Source organism: Cheilinus undulatus, linkage group 17, assembly GCF_018320785.1.
Source record: "Cheilinus undulatus linkage group 17, ASM1832078v1, whole genome shotgun sequence".
Classification (NCBI taxonomy): Eukaryota; Metazoa; Chordata; class Actinopteri; order Labriformes; family Labridae; genus Cheilinus; species Cheilinus undulatus.
The window spans coordinates 27,226,728-27,248,993 of record NC_054881.1 but is presented as its reverse complement, the minus strand read 5'-3'; the positions used below and the strand labels follow the sequence as shown (position 1 = coordinate 27,248,993).

The 22,266-nt window shown below is 38.0% G+C and overlaps 1 protein-coding gene across 1 annotated transcript in view; it reads left to right on the top strand.

Moving 5' to 3' along the window:
- The window catches only part of grin3a (glutamate receptor, ionotropic, N-methyl-D-aspartate 3A), a 77,041-nt gene extending 56,679 nt beyond the window's left edge, over window positions 1-20,362 (top strand). The window contains exons 8-11 of the mRNA XM_041811182.1: window positions 1,692-1,843; window positions 5,951-6,112; window positions 6,419-6,489; window positions 19,780-20,362. Of these exons, the coding sequence (XP_041667116.1) occupies window positions 1,692-1,843; window positions 5,951-6,112; window positions 6,419-6,489; window positions 19,780-20,362 (968 nt within the window). The remainder of the gene's footprint in view (window positions 1-1,691; window positions 1,844-5,950; window positions 6,113-6,418; window positions 6,490-19,779) is intronic.
- The last annotated feature ends 1,904 nt before the right edge of the window (window positions 20,363-22,266 follow it).

Below are 22,266 nucleotides of genomic sequence, written 5' to 3'. Positions count from 1 at the left end.
GGACTACTCTTCTTTTGCAAACTGCTCCAGGTCTCTCAGATTTGAAGGTGCCTTCTTGCAACAGCAATTTTGACATCTCTCTATAGGTGTTCAATGGGATTTAGATCCTGACTCATTACTGGCCACTTCAGAACTCCCCAGCGCTTTGTCTCCAACCATTTCTTGGTGCTTTTTGAGATATGTTTTTGGTCATTGTCCTGCTGGAACGCCCATGACCTCTGACGCAGACCCAGCTTCCTGACACTAGGGCCTACATTGCGGCCCAAAATCTTTTGATAGTCTCCAGATTTCATGATTCCTTACACACAGTCAAGGCACCCAGTGCCAGAGGCAGCAAAACAACCGCAAAACATCTTTGAACCTCCACCATATTTGACTGTAGGTACTGTGTTCTTTTCTTTGTAGGCCTCATTCCGTTTTCTGTAAACAGTAGAATGACTTGCCTTTCCAAAAAAGCTCTACCTTCGTCTCATCTGTATACAAAATGTTCTCCCAGAAAGATTGAGGCTTACTCAGGTACATTTTTGCAAACTCCAGTCTGGCTTTTTATGTCTCTTTGTCAGCACTGGGGTTCTCCTCGGTCTCCTGCCATAGCACTTCATCTCATTCAGATGATGGTGTGGCAGGGCAGCTTCACAGGAAGTATACATACAAAAATGCTTTGTCATCTCAGTGTTGTAATGACTAAAATATCTGATTGTGAGAGAGCAAGACTGTCAATTGGGCTGAATAGTTTCTTAGCAAAAGGTTTATCTGAAAAACAACTGATACAATAATTTGCAAAATTCAGGCAGCATGTACAGCATTATGTCCACATAGTTTAATGCACTTGAGGGCATAGTTTGAATGAGTAATTTTCTCGTGGCTTATTATGACAGGCCTAAAACCAAGCTACCAAGCTTTTATTTTTTCATAACTAAAAGGTGACATGTAAAAACAGGTAACATTTCACTGTCTAACAAATGCTGGATGGCTTTAGTGATTTTTGACTAATTAGGTATCTAGGAGAGTTTTAGATCAGATTACGCACTAGTAAGTATGACGTAAGAAAGTAACCTGAGCTCTTGCACCACAACAGTATTCACATATAGATTTTAGTATTTTAATTATCAGTACATTTTAGAGTTCTTTCTGCCTGGCTGCAATTGACAACCCTTTAACTCAACAATATCACATGCGCAACTTTGAACAGTTTTTAATCTTTAAGCTTTCAAAAGCTTTAGATCCTCTACTGTCTGTTAATCTCTTGTCCATTTAGCCAGCCTCTTCCTCCCTCTGTGAAAACATTCCCATGGCGGTTGTTTCCATTACAGGCCACCATAGTCCCAGATTCCAGCACTGTTCTTAATTACTTAATGCACGCTTAAGCCTTTAGGATACACATCGTTCAGTATGCTTCAAAGGAAAGCTACTTCTGTAATTGGCTTTGGCTGAATTTGTCACTCTTTTTGGCATGATAAAGAAAACCTGAGTTTTAATCACACTTTCTCTATTTTAGAGTAACAATGGCTTCTTCCAATAAGCCCCAGTAAAAATGACCCAGGCTGCCTGTTTTCTGCTGTTGTTTTCCCTTTGTTCCTTGCACAGCTAGAAGCCAGTGATTGAAAATAATGGCAGTATATGGAGGTGAAGTGAAAATGATTTTGCTGTTGTGACAGAGGAATAATGACTCTGTCTATTTCCACTGGCAGGTTATGGGATTGGCCTCCCTCAAAATTCTCCACTCACCTCCAACTTCTCTGAGCTTGTTAGTCAGTACAAGTCAGATGGCTTCATGGACATGCTGCATGACAAATGGTACAAGGTTGTGCCCTGTGGGAAGCGCAGCTTTGCTGTGACTGAGGTAGGAGCAGCACCGCCTATCACATACAACGTCACACACTGTTATTGTCATGTATTGTACATATTACTCCTGGCATTGAGTTTGTTTCTATTTCTGTCACCGGAAACTCCTTTGGTCAAAAAAAGAGGTGTTTGGGATTTTTATATTAATGCTGCTCAATTTGATTTGTTATACATTCACTATTATTAATATGAAAAGGAAAAAAATGAGCTTTACTGGGAGTATTAGTGTCTTAATGTTAGCCTGCAACCTTTCTATTCAGTTTCCTCTCACTGCTTTCATCATCCCTTTCTCCAGCCAGGCAGGCAGCTGTTTTCCAGCACAGAGCAGTTATAGTTACCAGCAAATGAGAGGCAGACGGTTAGTTACTAGGGCAGATACTTCCCCAAAGATATGGAGAACAGAGTGAGATGGCTTCTGTTTAACCAAAAGAAACACAACTCTGAAAGATTTCGAGCAATGGGCAGTTTTTGGTGGATGTGTTACTAGGCAGCTACACACATCTGTCCCAACACCATTGTGTTTGCATCTTGTTACATGAACCTCAAGAGGCAAAAAATTAGATCAGTTATTACAGTTTTAGGTAAAGCCACACACTATGAAAATGTCATGCCACTGTAGAGGAACAGTTTGTATTGTTACTTGTTTAAAGAAAAAATAAGTATGGGGGTGGCCGGAGCTCAGTCTCTATAGGGGCTTGGGTTTGAAACTGGAGGGTCGCCAATTCAATTTCTGGTACAGACCAACAAAATGGAATTCAGTATGGTTGCTGAAGAGAGGTGCAAGGATTCCAGAACACTGCCAAGGTGCCCTTTAACAAGGCACCAAACCCTGGCACTTGTTGCTGTGCTGCCCCTCTCTCTGATACCTCATTCTGTTTTTGCAATGTACAGGTATTCCTAGCCCATTAGTGTGTTGCAGGTTTGAAAAATAGAGTTTAAAAACTTGAATTTCCCCTCTGGGTTTAAAAAGTGTGCCTTGTGTTGAATGCAAGTTGTAGTAATTTGCCAAAATACAAAAGGATATTTTGAATTCACTGGTATTAGTTAACACTAAATTTGCTGATTCACACCATTAAAACTAAATATGTTGTTGTGTGTATTTACACAACACAATCTGAGTTAAATTACATCAAACATTGATAGTGTAAATACTGCATTAAAATGACACATTTTGTGTGCTAAAATTGGTAACACAAAAATTTGGATCAAATTTGACACTAATAGTGTAGTCCCTGATCTCCCTCGCTACATGTGTTAAAATTTTACATGTGTAATTTTTGACACACCTCTTTTTCCAGTTGCTTGTTATTGACAAATTGCAGTTGAGTTAACAGTCATGTTTTGGAGTTGCATGGCATTGCTGTTTACCTTCCCAGCACTAGCTTAGTGTTTAGTTGCTTCTTACTACTTCAGACTCAGGCACCTGACCACATGCTGCCAACCTCGATGTGTCCCCATAACTTCTGTCCTAGAGAGTACAGGCTCCATTGTCCATTCTGATCCTTTATTACTGAGCACTTAGCTCTGTGAGCAGCCTGGCTGTCTCTCCACCCAGCTGTGACTCTGGAATCCCCAAAAGTGGCTCCTTGCTTAGCACCAAGTGCACAGTCCTTGTTATCAGACATGAATTAAAAACTTACTTCCGAAAGGAATTCGTGGCCCTTTTTTGCCCCATCTCTTCATATATTTACTCTTCTCTGTTCAATTTTTTATTCAACTTTGCAAATGTGTGACCTTTCTGATTTCAAAGGCATTTAACTTCTCCTCCCTGTTCATTATGATGTCTAATTAAGATGTACTACTCATGTTCACACTTGAATGACAGCGTTATCTGAAAACCTGATGCATAAATGTGAACTACTGGGTTGATCTGAGTTGCAGCAGCGTGTCTTTGCATTGCATCTGATTCAGAGTAGCTGAATCATTGTACACTGTGTAACAGATGGATGTGTTACTGATGCTATCAACAGTTGCAACCATATAAATTGCTGCAGGTACATTTCATTTTGCAGAATCATCCCCGAAACTGCCTACAGTCAAGGCAGTGAAGCTGCTCGGACATGTTATTTTTTTTTTCTGTTTGTCCTTTGATTTTACAAGGAATATCATCAGTTGTGTCATGCAAAATCCATAGCATATATATTGCACGCTTCAGCATGGTAAACTCATTTTATACAAGTGTTTGAACTGCACATTTCTTGCCTGCATACAGCTCCATCTACACCCAGCTATTTTAACAAGAGTAGTTGTGTTTTGGCACGGTAAAAATGTGCTGTCAATATGAACACTGGAAACATCATCAGGAAATACATGTGATGTAGGTATTATGAATTTCTTACTAGGCTGGCTCAGTTCAGCACAGCTCAGCATTTTTAAGCAATCTTTTATTCCGATGAATGACTGCTGCCCCAGCAGCAAGCCTGGGATTTTGAAAAGAAGAATATCTGATGGATTGGCTCCCATAAGGCAGCCAAACTCTCTGGCATTTAGCCATTTCTCTGTCAACCCAAAGAAGATGATCCCATTCGAAGTAATAAAATCAATACCAATAGATGACATATTATTCAATTACCTAACATTAAAAAGGCCAGATTCAACATAACCAAGAGATAAATAGAGATCGAAGTGAAGAAGACTTTGTGCTTTATTGAAATCATTGATAGATTTTTGCAGGAAATGTGTGCATTTAGAAATTAATGCAGTGAGCAAAGAGGTTTTAACATAAAAGTGGAGTTCACATCGTCGTGAAAAATAATTGCTCTATAGGGTCTAAATAAGGAAGGGTGTGCTTTGCCAAGACTGCTAGTATATGTGCCTGAAAGTGCTGTTTCAAGGAGTGCCAATAACTGTAAGAAATGTTGGGGTGGCTTAAAACACAATAACTTACACTGCTTCATACTCACTGGAGCTAAGTCTTAGATTAGATTAATGTCATGTATCCTCAACTAGCTTGTCTGTGAGAGGATAATACCACAGAATGTTTTATCTGTTCCTATCCAAATTAATTCCTACAAAATTTCCTCCCCAGCAGTCAGATGAGACAACTAGCCCCCACTCTCCAAAATTTCATTATAGCTAGCTCGCCAAGTCACAATACTGCAATGAAGAGTTTAATCCATCATGCATCCAACATGACTTTATAATGCAATCATTGCAGCAGCTGCTGTATTCCTACTCAGCAGTAAAAGGGTTTGCATGAAAATGCACATCTGCAATAAAAAAACAGATGCTCAATAAGGAAAAGTGTGATAGTACAATCATGGATTCATTATCTTTTCAAAAACTATTAAATCTTAAAGTCTTTTTTTAAAAATGATGTTAAAATCAGTTTTTGCAAAGGCATTTAATCATAATGATTTTATTTTATCCTAAAAAAAGATTCAGTTTGATGACAATTATCACTTGCTTATAGAGTGAAAACAACCCTGAGCATTATTCCCCTTGCACTCATTTCTTGTAGTAAGTGCTTGCAACTGCAAACACAGGGATTGTGGTTTTAAAAAGTCAAGGGGCAGAAAAAGAAAATCAACATGTCTTAGAATTATAAATGCAGGGCTCTGTCTATGCATGCTGATATTGATGGATTTTTTGCCCCAAAAATGTGAGCAGGTGAGTCCTGATGTCGCCCGATATCGGTGTAGCAGAAAAAATAGGCTATTCAGTCTTTATTGGGTAAAAAAAAAGAATATGTTTAATGCATATTCATTATCAAATGCTGGCTGTAGAAACATGTTTGCATGCACTAAAACACATAAAACTGTCTTTCCTCAGCAAAATAATGATCTCAAAACCAATGCAGTGCTGGTATTATTCCCAGTAAAATTTTATTGCACTATAATAAAAAGGAGCAAATTGTAAGTAGCAATATAATATCAGGAATAAATTAAACACCATGTTAATGACAAAACAGCAGTTCATTTTAGTTGCACTTTCACTTTTGCATTTCATACGATGCACTTAGTACTATGTCCAAAACTGTTTAATGAAGTTTTCATGCTATGATGTGGAAATCTCAAGTGATACTTTGATGAATGTGTATTTGTCTTGTTGTGTCACAGCCTTTGGGACCTCAAATGATCTTTTTCATTGCTCATTTTGTCCTCAGACACTGCAGATGGGTATAAAGCATTTTTCCGGTCTGTTTGTGATGCTCTGTGTGGGCGTGGCCTTATCTCTGCTGACCACGATAGCAGAACACATTGTGTACAAGCTGGTGATCCCAAGGGTCAAGGAGCCACGCTTCAAATATTGGCTGCACACTAGCCAGGTATGAAACACATGCTCAAATACACACATTAACAACACAATTTATTCAATCAACCATTGGCAACATGAAAATCTCATAAATGAAATTGCTGTCATCAAAAGGCCTGGCAGCAAAGTGTACTCACTAATGCAGTTATATTTTTAGACTGTGACACATTTTGTCATTGCTGTTTTCCCTTTCTTTCTCTCACTGACATGCAGATCACATACAGTCTGTTTAGTTCCCATAAATAACAGAAAATCATAGTGAAAATGACAAATTATTGGCTTTAAGCATGTGAAAACTAATACGTGACTTGTTTTCCAGAGATTGCATCGGGCTCTCAACTCTGTCTTCAGTGATGACAAACTACCGACTGTTACCAAACCTGAGAAGAGGTACTAATGCCAAATTTTTGATTCAGTTGACTTAATCAAGATGACAAGCTGATTATGGTAATATATTTCCTATTAAATGTAATATCTTTTAAAAGATTTGATCAGTGTTAAATCCCATCCCCAAATGACTGACCTGAATGGAAATTGATCTCAGTTGTGTTTTAATTATTCATGAAACATTTAGTCATTTTGTTTTGACTTGGGGATTTAGGCTTATTTACACTCTTGTCACGCAGGGGCACATTAGAAATGGGCTTGTGACTGACTCAAACAACTCCTCAGAGAGTGGCACTGTATCAAAGCACTGCCCCACATGCCATCTACTTTACTGCCACTTAGAATCTTTGGAATAACATCAGCCATCAAAATTATAAAAAGTACATGCACTAAATCACCGGTATCAACTGATCATACCAATAACATATTCTTCATGATACTAATACATTCCAAAAAAGCACAGACATATTTCTAGCAGCAATGTAATTTTCTCAAAAATAGACAGCCCATTGGCTAGATTAACAGGGTGGGAATAAGTGACATCAATTAACATTTAAATGGCTGTTAAAGGGCCTATTTCTAATCAGAAACTGGATAGAATGGTCAGTCTGTTGGAAGCTAATTATATCTAAAAGAAAATGAGGAAATAATCTCAGGCTAACCTCACGGAACATTGTTTGGCTCAGTGGGTGAGAGGGAGCAAGATTTAGAAAAGCATGAAAGCTTCTTTCTGGCTGGTTTCAGTGTCTTTCCAAATGTTGTGTGGTTCACATCGGTTACATAAACCCTTTCTGTCATTTTGACACCACTGCTTTGGTGTCCTGGTGTAGCCTCCCCTGCTCTTTTGGTCACTGCTCACACTGCAATGTTAAATGTCACATTTGGTGCTTGAGATAAAAGTATCTGATATAAAATGTGCAAAGTGGGAATTCTGTTACTCTTTTTGAAGGATTCTAAGAAGAGATCAAAAAATGTCTCAAGCGTTTGCTGAGCAAATGATCTTTCTCTATTTGAAATATTCAGAGGTAATATATTTCACATCTCTTGCCTACTTAGCACCACATGCAGAGGGGACACTCAGGTGGGGCTCTCAAAGTGGGGATTAAATACACGTAATAATTATGGAGCCAAGGCCATGTGAGGGATGCCTGTTGTAATGAGGATAGATTACCTACCCCTGCATAATTGCGCTCATTCAATCAGGCTCTTCTGCTCTGTGCCTGCACGCTGTCTAAGAGTCAGGAATTATTACTGTCATATTGTCAGCATGCAGCAGAAACGTTGTGTGTCAGAAATGTCTATTTTGCAAACGCTGCACTGAGAAAGCATGATCCTCCTATTTGTGTGTGGCGGATTTACACAAAATAACCTCCAAGGTATATTCATTTGTGATACCAGCCAAATGCATCAGAAAAATTCGTAATTTAAACCTGTCAGTGAGGTAGTACATAACCAATTGGAGCATATTGCTTAAAATTTAATTGGCTTTAAATGACTGCTTAGGAAATTAAGTAGATTATGGGTCTATCCTTAGTGTGCTAATAAGGTTGTTGCTGCAAGGCATCAGAGAAGTGTCCGGCTGAGAGAATTATGAGTAGTGTATGATATCCTAAAACTGTCTTCGATGTCCAATTAAGATCTAGTGATTTAATATCAAACACACTGTTAGGATCACGTAGCTGGAAATAAGGCCGTAATCATTATCCATGCTAAACTGATAGAAGGTGTCAGTTCTCATCCTCATCATATATCCTAATAGCACCTACAATTGAGTTGCTTTATTCCTCTTAATGCAGGGGATAAATGGGACAGGGCTTCCTCCTCCTATTCTTCTGTATTCATTGAAAAATACTGTCACAAAAAATTAAGGTCCTTATTTCAATAAATTTGTTATTTTTAAATACCAATTTGATGTTTGCTTAAAAAATGTAACTCCCTTGCTACTTTTAGTAACATGTGCATTTGTATTATTTATTAGTTCCAAATTAAATTTTACCTTTTTTTTAATAACGTTTGAGCTGCATGCTATTTATGTAAGATACAATTTATAGTAAAGTAGGCAATAACTTTGAATTTACTGAATCAGCTTCTACATTTTTGATACCTCACTTTCTGGAGCGCATATTTTCCCTCAAGAATTCCCATTTTTGGCAAGCAGAGCATCTCTGGTGCAGTGAAATGATTGAGCAGATATTTTGCTTCAGTGTTTCAGTTCTGCTGTTTATTTTTGTATGGCATACTTTCAAGGCAATCTGAGAGGAATTTAAACACAATGGAAAGTAGCTATTCTACTCTAGTGTGACACGAGAACTATATGTGCTGTGAAAAAAGGATCACTTCCTGATTACACATTTGTCAAACTTAAATGTTTCAGATCATCAAACAAATTTGATATTAGACAAAGATAACTCTAGTAAATACAAAACAGGTTTTAAGTTATGATTTAATGTATCAAAGGAAAAGGCCATCCAAATCAAAACCCCAATTTGTTAAATTAAGAATTACTATGATTAACCAAATTTTTTGGAAACTGAGTTCAATTTCATTTGCCACACCTGGGCCTAATTACTGCCAAACCTGTTGAATCAAGAAATTATTTAAATAGAAACCATCTGACAAAGTGAAGTAGCCTAGAAGATCTCAAATTCAAGCATCATGCTTCAATCTAAAGAAATCTAAAAACTACTCGGCCGAGAGGTCTCACATGAATGCAAATTCAAAACGCATTGCAAAAAGAAAAAACACAACGATATTTGAGAAAAACACAAAAACAAAAGTTCACAACACAAATACAAAAACTTGCTGCAGCACATGAGTACAAACACTCAGCGCTGCACATGGATACATAAACTCGGCACAGCACGGAGGCAAACAGATTCCACAACAGCACATAAATACAACAACTTGGCGCAGCAGATGCAAATAAAAAGTCACAACGGAAGTGGGGCCGTTATTAGCAATGGACTGGTTTCATCAAAGCGGGAACCTCTGAAGGCTCTGGATACAACGGCCATGACACCGGCAGTCACAACCACAACGCAAACTGACTGAAGACATGCTTGGATGAGTAATTAAAGTAAGTAAACATTGTTCGTTCGTCAGCTCCACTTCTTGCACATTTTATTTTGTAATCAATAAGTTTTAGAAGTAATTTAAACCAGCAAACAGCGCGGACAGCTACGTTTGGGGTCCGATATGCATGACGTAAGCTGTCAGACGAATGAATAGATTCGATTAATTTGATTTAGGTAGTTGTTTACATACATATTAAACTGTACAGGAGGTTACAGTTATTAAAAATCACGAAAAACACACTACAAATTACATACTGTGAGTACAGAATTATTTTGAGTAGTGGTGTTGTATGTAACTTTATTGCTAACGGCTGTGTTTACGTTTATATAAACATTTCTAAATCTTTGGGACTCCAGAGAAATCGAGAGCCATGATCCACAAATGGAGACAACTTCATCCTGTAGTAAACCTTCCTAGGAGTGGCCGGCCTACCAAAATTACTCCAACAGTGTATCGACAACTCATCCAGGAGGTTACAAAAGAACCTAGAACAACATCTAAAGACCTGCAGGCCTTGCTTGACTCAGTTCTAGTCAGTGTTCATGATTTATGAATACAATACTTTTTTTTACATAGGACCAGTTTATTTGGATGGCTTTTTACCCTTCAGAGATTAAATCATCATTGAAAAACAGCATTTTGTTCCCTGGGCTCTCTTTGTCTAACATTCGAATTTGTTTGAAGGTCTGAAACAGTTAAGTTTGACAAATGTGCCAAAAAATTAGAAAACAGAAGGGGGGAAAATAGTTAAAGAATAATAGATAATAAACTAGATCAATAGGGCAGATTCCATGTTTGTCATCCAGCAAATCCATCTTCCAAAACTCCAGTCTTAAACAATTGTGCCAGGTCTGAAAACTGATCGACCAATCAGTGTCATTTGAGGAGAAATAGGCAGTAGCTATGGGCAGGGTTTGGTTGTACTGAAAGAAGATAGCTATGGCAGACGCCAGTGGAATGTTCAGCTTGGATGTAGCTATAGTGTCAGTTTTATCAGAACTGGACTTTTTTAAGTAAAAAGCAAAGAACAGCACTGAAAAGTTTTCATAATGGAAAGATTTTTTTCGTTCTTCTCCTGTCCTGCTTCTGCATGAGTTTTTGATGGTTAGGGGTTGGGTTTAGTGATACTGTAAGCCGGTATATACAATGGCTGCCACCAGTGTAGCGATTACAGCTCGCATGTAGCTTTACTTTAATGGCAGGTTTATCAGAACTGGACCTCGTTTTTTTTTTATTTGAACATGAGCAAAGAGCCACACCGAAAGCTTCTCTTGGTGAGGAAGATGTTTTTGCACATCTTGTGACCAGCCTCGGCATGGTTTTTATCACCCAACAAGCTCAAAGGTTTATAAACTATGGCAGCATCTGCTTTGTCTTGTCCCTCTGATTGGCCCATCATGAATGTGATGGACAGAAAGTTTGTCCAGTCACCTTCTGAGAATTTTTTTTAAAAAGTCATGCCCTTCCCAACTGCTTGGAACGGGAGTTGTTCCAGATGAACGTAAAATATATGTCCTATGCAATGGATATCTGAGACAGTCTATCTGGCATTTCAAGCTATAAGGACACTTCAGTCACATGCAAGTCCTTCTGGTGCACCTGCGTCCTGCTTGTTTAAGGACAGCCTTCTTGCTCAGGCTGTGCATATGTCTTTCTGTGAATGCTGATAACAACATCTGTACTGACAGATGGGGTGGGAAATAGTGGTCAGTGGTGAAATATTCAATTCTAATTCAGTTCTGAGGATGTCACAACTGACTGCTACAGGTAAACATCAGCTTTCCTATTTCCAAAGCTGCACAGCTTGACCTGAAAAAGTAAATATTTCATTAAGTTGAAAATAGTCAAAGCTAGGGGTGTGATGGCATCTCGGCCATATTCAATATTTCTAAAAACTGTCAGTACACAGACGAAGCAGGTATCATGACAGAGTTTGATGACCTGTAAATTGAGCTGTAAATTATCATAGTAGATGCTCCTACCACTTTTAAAACAGGTTACAGCTTATTTGTAATCCATTTGGATTAGCCCTCCGCTCCTCTTGATTCAGGCTTCATATGATTTGCAGATCTGTAGAAAGTGTATCATCATAGTGTATGATAATGTACACTGCATCTAAATCTCTGTGCAGAGTCTCAGCGAGCGCAGTATTCATTTATGTCTTTTAAATTAAAATTGGCACAAAAAGGCAAGAAATTTGTGTTTGTAAGATTATTTCTTTGCTGTAACAATGCGTCTTATGCCATTGGAAAGCCTGTTCAATTCCCTTTTAAATGGTGCCATGTTTGTAAGGAACATGCATTTGTGGGATGAGCAGCAGAGTTGAGTATGTAAGTTGCGCCCATGAAAAATGTGCCAAATCTTCTCTATTATTGCCAAACAGCTTCTTTTGCTGCTGTTGACTCTTATTTTGAGCTTCTGGTACCCTCATGTGCTGACAATCTGATACCTGATTGGCTCCACAGTTGATAACACAGCATCTGTAACATGTTGCAACACCTTCAGTATTACAGTTTTCAAGGAGTTGTCCACTCAATAACCTCTAGATCAGTGATTCCCAACCTGTGGGCTGGGGCCCCCTGGTGGGCCACAAAGGTATTGCAAGTGGGCCACCAAATCATTTCCAAAACAGTATGATTTGTGTGTGTGTGTGTGTGTGGGGGGGGGGGGGTGTAATTATATAAAAATAAAAATATACAGAATAATGTTTCAAAAGTTAAAGCTCAGCTACGTTTAAAAGGATATTAAAAATGTTCAAATATTCTTTTCATTATTTTGTTTTGTTTATCCTTCAAGTATTCGACATGTGAAAAGCAAATGAGAGACAGGAACTTTTGGGGGCCCAGCCCACAGGTTGGGAATCACTGGCCTACAGCATTTGGATCGTAGGGTCAAAGTGTGGAAGACATGCTGATTGCTGCACCAGTGCTTTGGTGGAGGCAGTGTGATGGTGTGGGGAGGCATCTCCCTCACTGGAAAAATTAGGCTCGTCATCACTGGAGGCCATCTCAATGCAGAGAGATATCGATATGAGATTCTGTTACCTGTGGCAATCCCATATCTCTACAGTATGAATGAGCTCTGTCCTCCAAGATGTCAGCAGTATCAGAGACTCTAGGAGGTGAAAAGAAAGATTTGGCAGATTTTTCCTGGGTGCAACCCACATACTCAACTCTGCTGCTCATCCCACAAATGCATGTTCTTTACAAATGTGGCACCATTTAAAAGGGAAATAAACAGGCTTTCCAATGTTGTAAGAAGCATTGTTACAACAATGCTTCTTACACCGCTGGAAGCATTGTTACAACAAAGAAATAATCGTGTAGTATTGATATTTCAGTGTGTAAAGTTACTTCGATTGAAACAGGGCATTGACTTTTCCATGTTTAATTTCACCATGTTTTTATCAGTCATGCAGATATATGCAGGTAGCTGTGTATAACTTTAATCATAGATGTAACATTACAGCCTGCTAACAAAATGTTTGATCCAGATGCAGAAACATTATGAAGATTCTAGTAGAGGTTTTATTAACAGTATGATTTCCATTTTGCATTTGTTAAGTTGGTGTCACTGACGTCACTAACAGATAATGTTATTGATATGCTGCATCTTTTTCAAATTACACTCTGTTGTGATCAGCTTTTTATAAGCACCACTAAAGTTGCAGCAATAAACTGAAGGAATCTGAGGATGTGATACACTTTTAAAGTGCATGGAAATGCATTTTGATTTGAATAAAATGCTCAGCTTAAGTCATGGCTACCCAAGAAACAAATTATATATATATACATATATATATACATACATATATATATATATATATATATATATATATATATATATATATATATATATATTCGATGACATCCACTGCAAGATTATCTTAGTTAAAACAGTTAGACTACTTCTCCTGTCATATTTGTTAGACAAGTTTTGTTAAAAATATTGCAAAATCTTGTCCTTTTTTTAAACAAATCCATGTTCAGGTATCATCTCATCTCCAGAGCTGCGTGTATTATCACACCCCTTGAATTCTTTATTTCATACTTGTGACTGAATACTCTTTCAGTATAGAAGGTTTCAAGGACATTTGTAAAACAGCTGCATATAAAGAAAATCAATATTTATGAAAATGTAAATGAAGTATATAAGATATATCCTAACAAGAGGAATCTTGTGACCAAGTAAATGAGAAGAAGCTTGACTAGTCATCTTGGATATTATGAGGAGGAATCTGGAATAAGTGACATGTGGAGGAGGGCTGTTGCCTTTCAGTGAAAGGGAGCTGAGATTCTTGGCTGAAATCAAATTGTCTCACTAAGTTGTGAGGAAAACAGTTGATTATGAGGAAGTGTCTTTAAGCTTCATGGTAGAGTATGTATAAACAAAGTGGTCTATTTATATTTCTGGCAGTAATGGGAAAACAAAAGTGAACTTTAAAACATATTAATGCATTCTATTAACAATGCCCCACATAGTGTGAATAATCAAAGCACAGATACTTTTTCTAAAAGAGTGACTGTTATATCAGACAGATTTTCAGAAGAAAAACAATCAAAACAACCAGTGAGGAAAACTCTAATGATGTGAAGGACATCCTGACATTGCAGAAAAACAGATTTAAAAGTCATCATGCACAGCATCCAACTTGCCAGCACTGCATGGTGCATGGTTCCCTCTATGACCTTGATATCATTTTTTCTTATGGGAATCTCCGCCAGGATAAAACAAGGGAAGGAAAAATGAAAACCTTTTCAGAGAAAAATGTTTTTAATTTCCTCAGCTGTTTGCAGAATGCATACACTTAGTGAGTTGAGAAAAAATGCAGAATGTCAATGGTTAAAATGCCATTCATACATCCAGTTATGCTTAAAGATTAGCCTGTTGTTATTTTGTGAATATCTCTCCACTGTGTGAAACTATGTGTTGGTCTGAATAAACAAACATACAAAACCCCATCTGCTAGCTAATGTGCTAATTTAGGATCTTTTAAGAAATCTCTTATATCAATCAATTGTTGTCAGGAATGGCTGCCTATATATATATACTTTCTTTTCTTCATTCAGTTTATCTTAAAGGATCTCTGACTCAATCTCTGATCCAGTTAGTGGCAGTTAAAATAGAGACGGTCTTCTGGCTGATGGTGTCTTCTATCTCGATCGTCATACAGTCATATAACATCAGCACTCAGATGTTGCATGGGCATTGAATTGTACACAGCAATATAAGAACAGGGCATTTTAATTGAATGGAAAGACTAAAGGCTCTGCCTAAATGAGAATTATTGTTTGCAGAGCAAGTTTCAGGGCAGCTGCAAAGTGCCTTCAAAATGAGACACAACAAACCAGAATTTATTTATTAAAACAAAATGTATGTAAACAATGTATGAAAAGCAAAGCAAAAGCATAAAAGGGTTCAAGAGGAGAAATTTACAGATAAAAGCATAAAAGCAAGTCTGCAAAGGTGAGCAAATTATTTAAAGCATGGCGTTTTTATATTCACTAATGGCACAAAAGCTCAGCCAGAAATTGTTTTCAGTCTAGACAGTGTAACACCTACTGTGGGCCATAGTGAGATAGTGTGGCTGCAGTGATTTTGCTGTAGAACATCTGTGCCTTAAAGTTGAAGCACTTATATATAAAGTCTTCAGAGATACTGACATTTCTGGTGATTATCTTAAGTATTTAAGATTAACAAATCTCTTTAATGTAAACCACATTACAAATATTCTTCATTTTACTGCAGCTGTGATGTAAGCACAGGTGCCTTCTTAGATAGGATTCTTTTATTTTCTTACATTCTGGCATCTCTTTTGATGTTTGAAGTATCTCATTAAAGTCTTGTCATTTCCTTTAACGTCTTTTATTTATTCAAGGCATTTTCCTGTTAAGGTTGAGTTTACATGCTGAAAAACTCTCTGCCATACCCCTTTAGTAAAAAACATGGTTATTTATCATTTTGCTTATATGTCCCATGAATGTGAACATTTTCTAAATAGGAGAAACACTGAAACTTGTACTTGAGTATAATACTCTAGTACTTTTTCCACCTCTGTTGACTACACGGAAGCACATACTGAGAGAATGATTCCACGTCACATCCCTAAACAGCTGCTAAAAACTCCAATATCTCATGGTCAAACATTCCTGAGTTGATTTTAACTCCCAAAGTGTAATTTTAACTCCTTTCTAATTCAAATGGTCTTCAGTGTTGGAGATATTTGACAGTTTTGATCCACCACTGTGAGTCCAGTTTTTTTATACAGTCAATTAATGTATGCTCCGCACACTTTTTTTTTTTTTTTTTTAATCTCAGGGGATGTGTGGGCTGAGTTCTCAATTATGCCCTTGGGTAGAGTGTTTACACATGTTTAGTTGTGTTGGGATGTTGCTGGATGTACACTGCTCTCTGCTGGGGCTCTTTTGCTCATATTTCTGGTGGATTGTTGTTGCTTTTGATGTGAGGCACATCTGCATCTGCTCCGTGGGTGAAGTTAACCACAGAGTTAGAGTACCTTAGTGCCTTGCTATGAGGTTGACTCAGATTGACAGATTATAAAAAAAAAAAAAAGAAGATGTTACTGCAGCTCTGTCATATTGTTAAATACTGAACACTTTCAAAAGTGTAATTTAACTATATGCAGTGTGGACCTATATAAACACTTTTATAGTGTTCAGTTTAACCACATATGAATTTACTGTCAATTTTGCTGTTAACTTTAGAGGTGTGACACTACCTGAACAACCCAGTTGGAGATCTGTTCTCTTGTTGTTCTTGCCACTGAGGAGAGACCATATTTTACTGTCCAACTCCTCATTAGCTACTCATCATTCAAAATTAAAAGTAAACTTTCACTGTTGCTTGATTAGATTTATAGAGCAGTAATTTTAGTTGTACTCGCGTAAATTTTGACCAGAGTAACTGTACTTTTAATTAAGTGCCATAGTCTTTTTATTAGTACTTTTTCCATGTCTGCAATCAAGCAAAGGAAAAATGTCATGTAACCACTGACATTGATATTTGTGGTGCTGTTAGTGCCTGACACTAGAAAAAAATCTGTTATTATAAAGCAGAACAAGTTGAAAGAATACAACAAACTTAATTTAGGTTTTCTACTGTAAGGTGAAAACTTTCAAACTAATGAGGTGCAATGATTGGGGCATAGAGTAGGTCTCCTCAAGTTCGACTATAGTGATGTGTAGAAGGAAGGACTTGCACTGGTTGATGACTCATGATGACACGCCATCATATGATATCCAGTCATGAATTCAAGATTCCATTGCTTTGTTCCTCTCTTCCTGTGACGGCTTTGAACAAAAAATGTAAAAGCTTTGGCTGGAGGTACAAGGTGACTTTATGTTGCGGGGATCCTGTCACAGTTTGCTTATTGATCTAAGCACAGCTGGAAGTGTCAACTTGGCACCCACTTCTTCGTCCTGGCTTTAAATCAAGACAGGTTTATACATTTTTATATTTACTGTTGCTCATTATGCACAAGCATATAAACCTCTGTTTTATTAGTTGTAAAATATTTTTTAGTTAAATATTTGTTTTTATAGTCCAAACTTGTGCTAACTCATCATCAGCTTTTTAGCTGAGCACTTAAATCTGCAAACAGAACTTCAGAACTCAAAGATGAGTAGTTGTTTTTTGTGAACAACATGAAAATCATCAGAGTTACTTGAAAATGCAGAACACCCATTTTTAATAGGCAGCAGAGGACTGGATGTTCAAACCCACTTACCAATAATAACAATAACAATAATCATCATCATCATCATCATCAAAATCATAATAATGATAATTGTTGGTATTGCTGTTTTTATCTGGTCAGTGGTTCTCAGTTGCTTCTTGTTACATAATTATTTGCTGTAAGAACATAAAAAAGGGGAAAAAAACAAGACAAATGTTAAAAAACTAGGACAGGGAATCAAACAGTTACTCAACAAGTCCTTCTGCTGCATGAAGCACAGGATTTGTCAAGTTACGCAAGTTCAAACCTTGAATAACATGGCATGGGGGCTGCTGTGTCAAACTGAGACACTCAGACCTCAAACCAATATTACTGCCCTTGTAGCTCATTAGCTAAAAATTGAAGGTAGAGCTCCATGTTTGATGGGCGGTGTATTATTTCTAGTGCCAAGGGAAATTAATTGGACCCAAGTTTGATTCTACAAGTGAGCCACGTCAAGAGCCTTCTTTTTGTCTACCTACAAATTTTGATTAGCTTTTTAGTTAAAAGACCAGGTTTTACTCTGATTATAATTCAACAAAGAGATGACAATGACCCTGTTGTAAGAGATTTCAAACATGATTTATGCAGACATTCAATCAGCACTCATGACAAGGGTAAGTGTGCTTGAACTTAACTAATGAATTACAATCAAGTTGCCTTAGTATCACTCCACAGCATTTATTGGTTATAGTTTTTTCTTTCTTAAGTTTGCAATATAACCAAAGCACAAACTAGAGATCCATGCTAAAATATTCTGTAGTTCTACAAAGCCCCTGGCTACATCAGAAAGACACTGCTGACAGCCACAAAACAAAAAAACAAAAAAACAAAAAAACAAAAAACAGATTTTGCAAATAAAATTAAGGATTAAATTGATCTTTTGCCCTACCTGCAGAGTCTAGTTCTCAAAAGGTTATTAAGAATCATGGCTGTCTCAACAGTATTCTGTATATCAGTGACATCATCACTTGGCCTTGCAAGGCTGACAATGACAGAAGAAGTTAAAAAGTTATATCCTGTACAGTAAGATCTGATGCAGTGCCTACAGCACTGAGTCTGTGTGGATAGCTCTCAATCAGGCTTGCAATTTCTAGACACTGCCACTTTACTCCATTCTTCTTGGCAAAACTGGTCAAGTTCTATCAAGTTGGTATAGAGATAGGGCGTGAACAGCCCCTCTCAAGTCCTGCCACAACTTTCTATTGGATTGAGTTCTGGGCTTTGACTCAGCCCCTCCAGAACATTCCCCTTGTTGTCTTAAACCATTTCTGAGTAGCTTTCACAGTATGCTCCCGGTCATTGTCATGCTGGAAAATCTTCTCCCAAGTCATAACTCTCCTGCAGACTGAATAAGATTGTCCTCCAGGGTTCTTCTATATTTTGCCGCATTCATTTTACTCCCTACCTTTACAAGCCATCCAGGGCCAGCTGCCAAAAAGCATCCCCACAGCATGATGCTGCCACCACCATGCAGTACCTTGTAACTCCTTCAGAGTAGTCATAGGTGTCATGGGGGTCTCTCTCACTTCAGTCTCCTTCTTGTGCAGCCACTCAGTTTTTTTTTGTGAGGACGCCCCGATGGAGGCAGGCTCTTGAGATCAGTGTCTTGGAAATGTTTTCTATCAACCTCATGACTTATACTTTTTAATAAACATTTCTGATTCTTGGAGTGTTCTTTTGTCTTGTATGGTGTATGGTAGCAAGGAATACTAATTAACCAGTGACTGGACCTTCCAGACACAGGTGTCTTTAAACTACAATCACTTGAGACACATTCACTGCAATCAGATGACCTCCATTCCTCTAATTATGAGACTTCTAGGACCAGTTAGCTGGACCTCTGTTGAAGTAGATCAGTCACTTTATAGGGGGTGAATATTTATGCACTTATTTTACCCCTACATATTTTTATTTAATTGAAATTACTTTGTAGATATCTGTTTTCATTTTGACATTAGTTAAGAGGGGTTTTTTATTTTTTCTGTCAGAATGTTAAATAATATTGACCATGACCAATTTATAAAATTAATGAAAAGGTAAAACATCCAAGGGGGGGACTACTTTTGATAGGCAGTATAGTTACTACAGCTTAAATAAGAGAAAAAGATATCAAACAACATTGGCAGGACACACTAAGGGATAAGCAGGAAAAAGAAATTTTTCATTTAATGGAACATTCAGGGAGAAAATTCGTTCTAGTATTAGTACTTGGCAAGCACTCACTTGTATCCCTACAAGATCCCTGATGTGAGCCTTGTAACAATAATGTTTGCAGCTGTCCAACTGTTATGGGAAATGGTCTTTAAATAACAGTTGATTAAAGTCTCGTTTTTCTGGTTTGTTTGTACAACATGAATGAACTCACACAGTATGTAATCCAGAGAACTCTACTTTCAGACTATGCACATTTTTCCACACTAGTATTATTAAGCATAAAAAAGGATTACCACCTAAAATTTCTCTATCCGTCTTGTCTTTAGGTGCAATGAGGGAAACAACCAGTCAGCATCTTGGAATCCCGTCGAGCCCTCCAACTGCAACAGGCGTAGGGTCCTTCCACAAGAAATGCAGAATGACTTGGAACATCAGACCTCACAGGATCTCCCTCCACCACCACCCCCATCTCCCCTGCCTCATCCCCATTCCCTTCCCCTTCTGGAGAAGCACCTTCCCATAGTGACCAACTCCAATGGTCGCTCAGACCTCATAGGGCGGGGGCTGGGCCAAGGACTTGGGCAAGGACAGGGGGGCTCTGGGCAGGGCATTACATCAGCACAGTGTCGGGGTTTGGGTGTGGGGGACTGTGGACCTGGTCTGGGTTTAGGTCGTAACCCACTGGTTCAGGAGCTGTCTGAGCTAGAGGGGCAAATCCTTGTAATCAAGCAGCAGTTGCAGTCAGCAATGAGACGGAAGAGGGAGCTTGAACAGTACCAATCAGAGAACCAGCAAGCAAACCAGACTGCACCCAGTCAGCCTCCCATGCACCAGTCTAACCAGTTTGCTCAGTATACCCAGTCCCACCAGCAGACTAACCAACACACAAACACACTCCCTGAGTTTTGAGATGTTCCACCTTTGTTCTGCCCAAAGAAACATGGTTAGACATGGAACTAGTTTCCAAAATCTGTAACCGGATCCCTGTGTGGATTTGAAGATGGATCTTCAGCAAGTTTCAGGAGGTAACCTGAAAACTGAACTAAAGTGTTGTCAAGGGAAAAGATCCTGTGCCAAACTTTCAGGAATGTTGGATTTGCTTGGAAAAGAGGCACTTGATATAGATGAACCAGAGACTCTGATCAAGTCTGATCTCACTAGCCTGTTGCAGTTACTGAAGAGCTGTGCATATCTTCACCTTTGATTCACCTCTTTCTGATCCTTTTGTTCTTGCCTTTTACTTCTATTCCTACTTCTATCTACTCCATCCTCTTGACCCTGATGTTCTTTTCCCTCAAGCCTTTTCTCTTCAAGGGTTCAGATTTCCTAGCCACGATGAGCTTGAATATAGATATGAAGAATCTTTGGTATTCACGCTTAATGGCCTAATTCCCTCGAGTCTTTAGTTAGGACTCATTGATCACGTAAATGACCTTAAGCTGAACCAAGCCAGTTAGATCTATAAGGTGTAATGTCTTACGGAAACCTTGTACCATTTTAAAGGGGAAGGTAAGAACTAAATCTAGAGGTACTTGATTGGTTACCATTGATGACCACATGGTTTTAATGTTGATGCAGCTTGGCTCAAGTCCTGTCATGTCTAGTTAGCCTTAAGGGAGTAAATGGAAAAATGATCAGCACTGATCACAAAAAAAAGCAAACATAAGCAGGATATATACATACAAAGTCATCATCATCAAGAACATCCTGCATCTCGGTTGCTGTTATGTTGAGCAACAGGACAAAACAAAGTCTTATTTTAATGATCACTAGATTTTGTCCCACACTTCATAGATGCACTTCTAGTTTTTTAAGGAAAGCTTCACCTACAAGCCATCAATTAATTTGTCAGAGTTTAATGGTTGAAAAGTTTACCTTCTACACAATGGCTAAACTCTAGTTATGCATTATAATTCATCTAGGAGTTGTCATTTTTACAGTCAGGGATCCAAAAAGCACCTTTATACTTACCTTTCTTAAGATCACACTGGTGCTCCTGTAATCTCAGTTTTTGGCAAAAGTTCACTCTAAGAGTAAAGGTAAATGTGGACATACAGTCACTGAACTCTGACATCTTATTTGGGTATGATCATTGAAAACTGCAAGCACTGAGCAGTCCCTCTGTGATGAGACCTGTTTTCTCGCATTATTTCTGTTTGCGTTTGAATGTGTTCTGTTATTAAAAATGTACCTCTCCTTTGCACTTAACTGAGTTAAAACGTTTCTTCTTTCTCCATAAAAAGAAAAACTTCAAGTTAAAACTCAATATTTAGTACATATTACCAAATATAATGAGTCATTTGAATGCCTAATAATTAACTAATTTTAACTTTTACCTCCCTAATCTTAAACTACCAGTAGGAAAGTTCTGTCTCTAAAGAGCATAATATTTAGCAGGAAATACTTCTGTCAGAGGACTCTAAAGAAAAAAATGGATTTATGGTTGCAACAGACTCCCATAACTTAATTCAAGACCATTTTTTGGGTTTTTCACTCATAGGTGACATGCTTTGCAAGAGAGAAAAAGATGAGCCCATACAGATCACTGGATGACATCCACTGCATACCAACTAAACTCTGGCTTAGTATTTTTGCTGAAATATTCTCCAAAGTGGGAATTGAGATTCATCTGCAGCTACCCATTTTCTTTGACTCCAACAAATTTCATTATGTTTTAAAAAATAACACAACTCAGCTGTATACCTAAACAACTTACTGAAACCTCTGCTTCAAATCTTAAAAAACTATTTGGTTGTTGCTCTGTTCTTCCCCTGCACTGCCAGGGGAACAGCAATTTGGACAGGAAGGTGTAC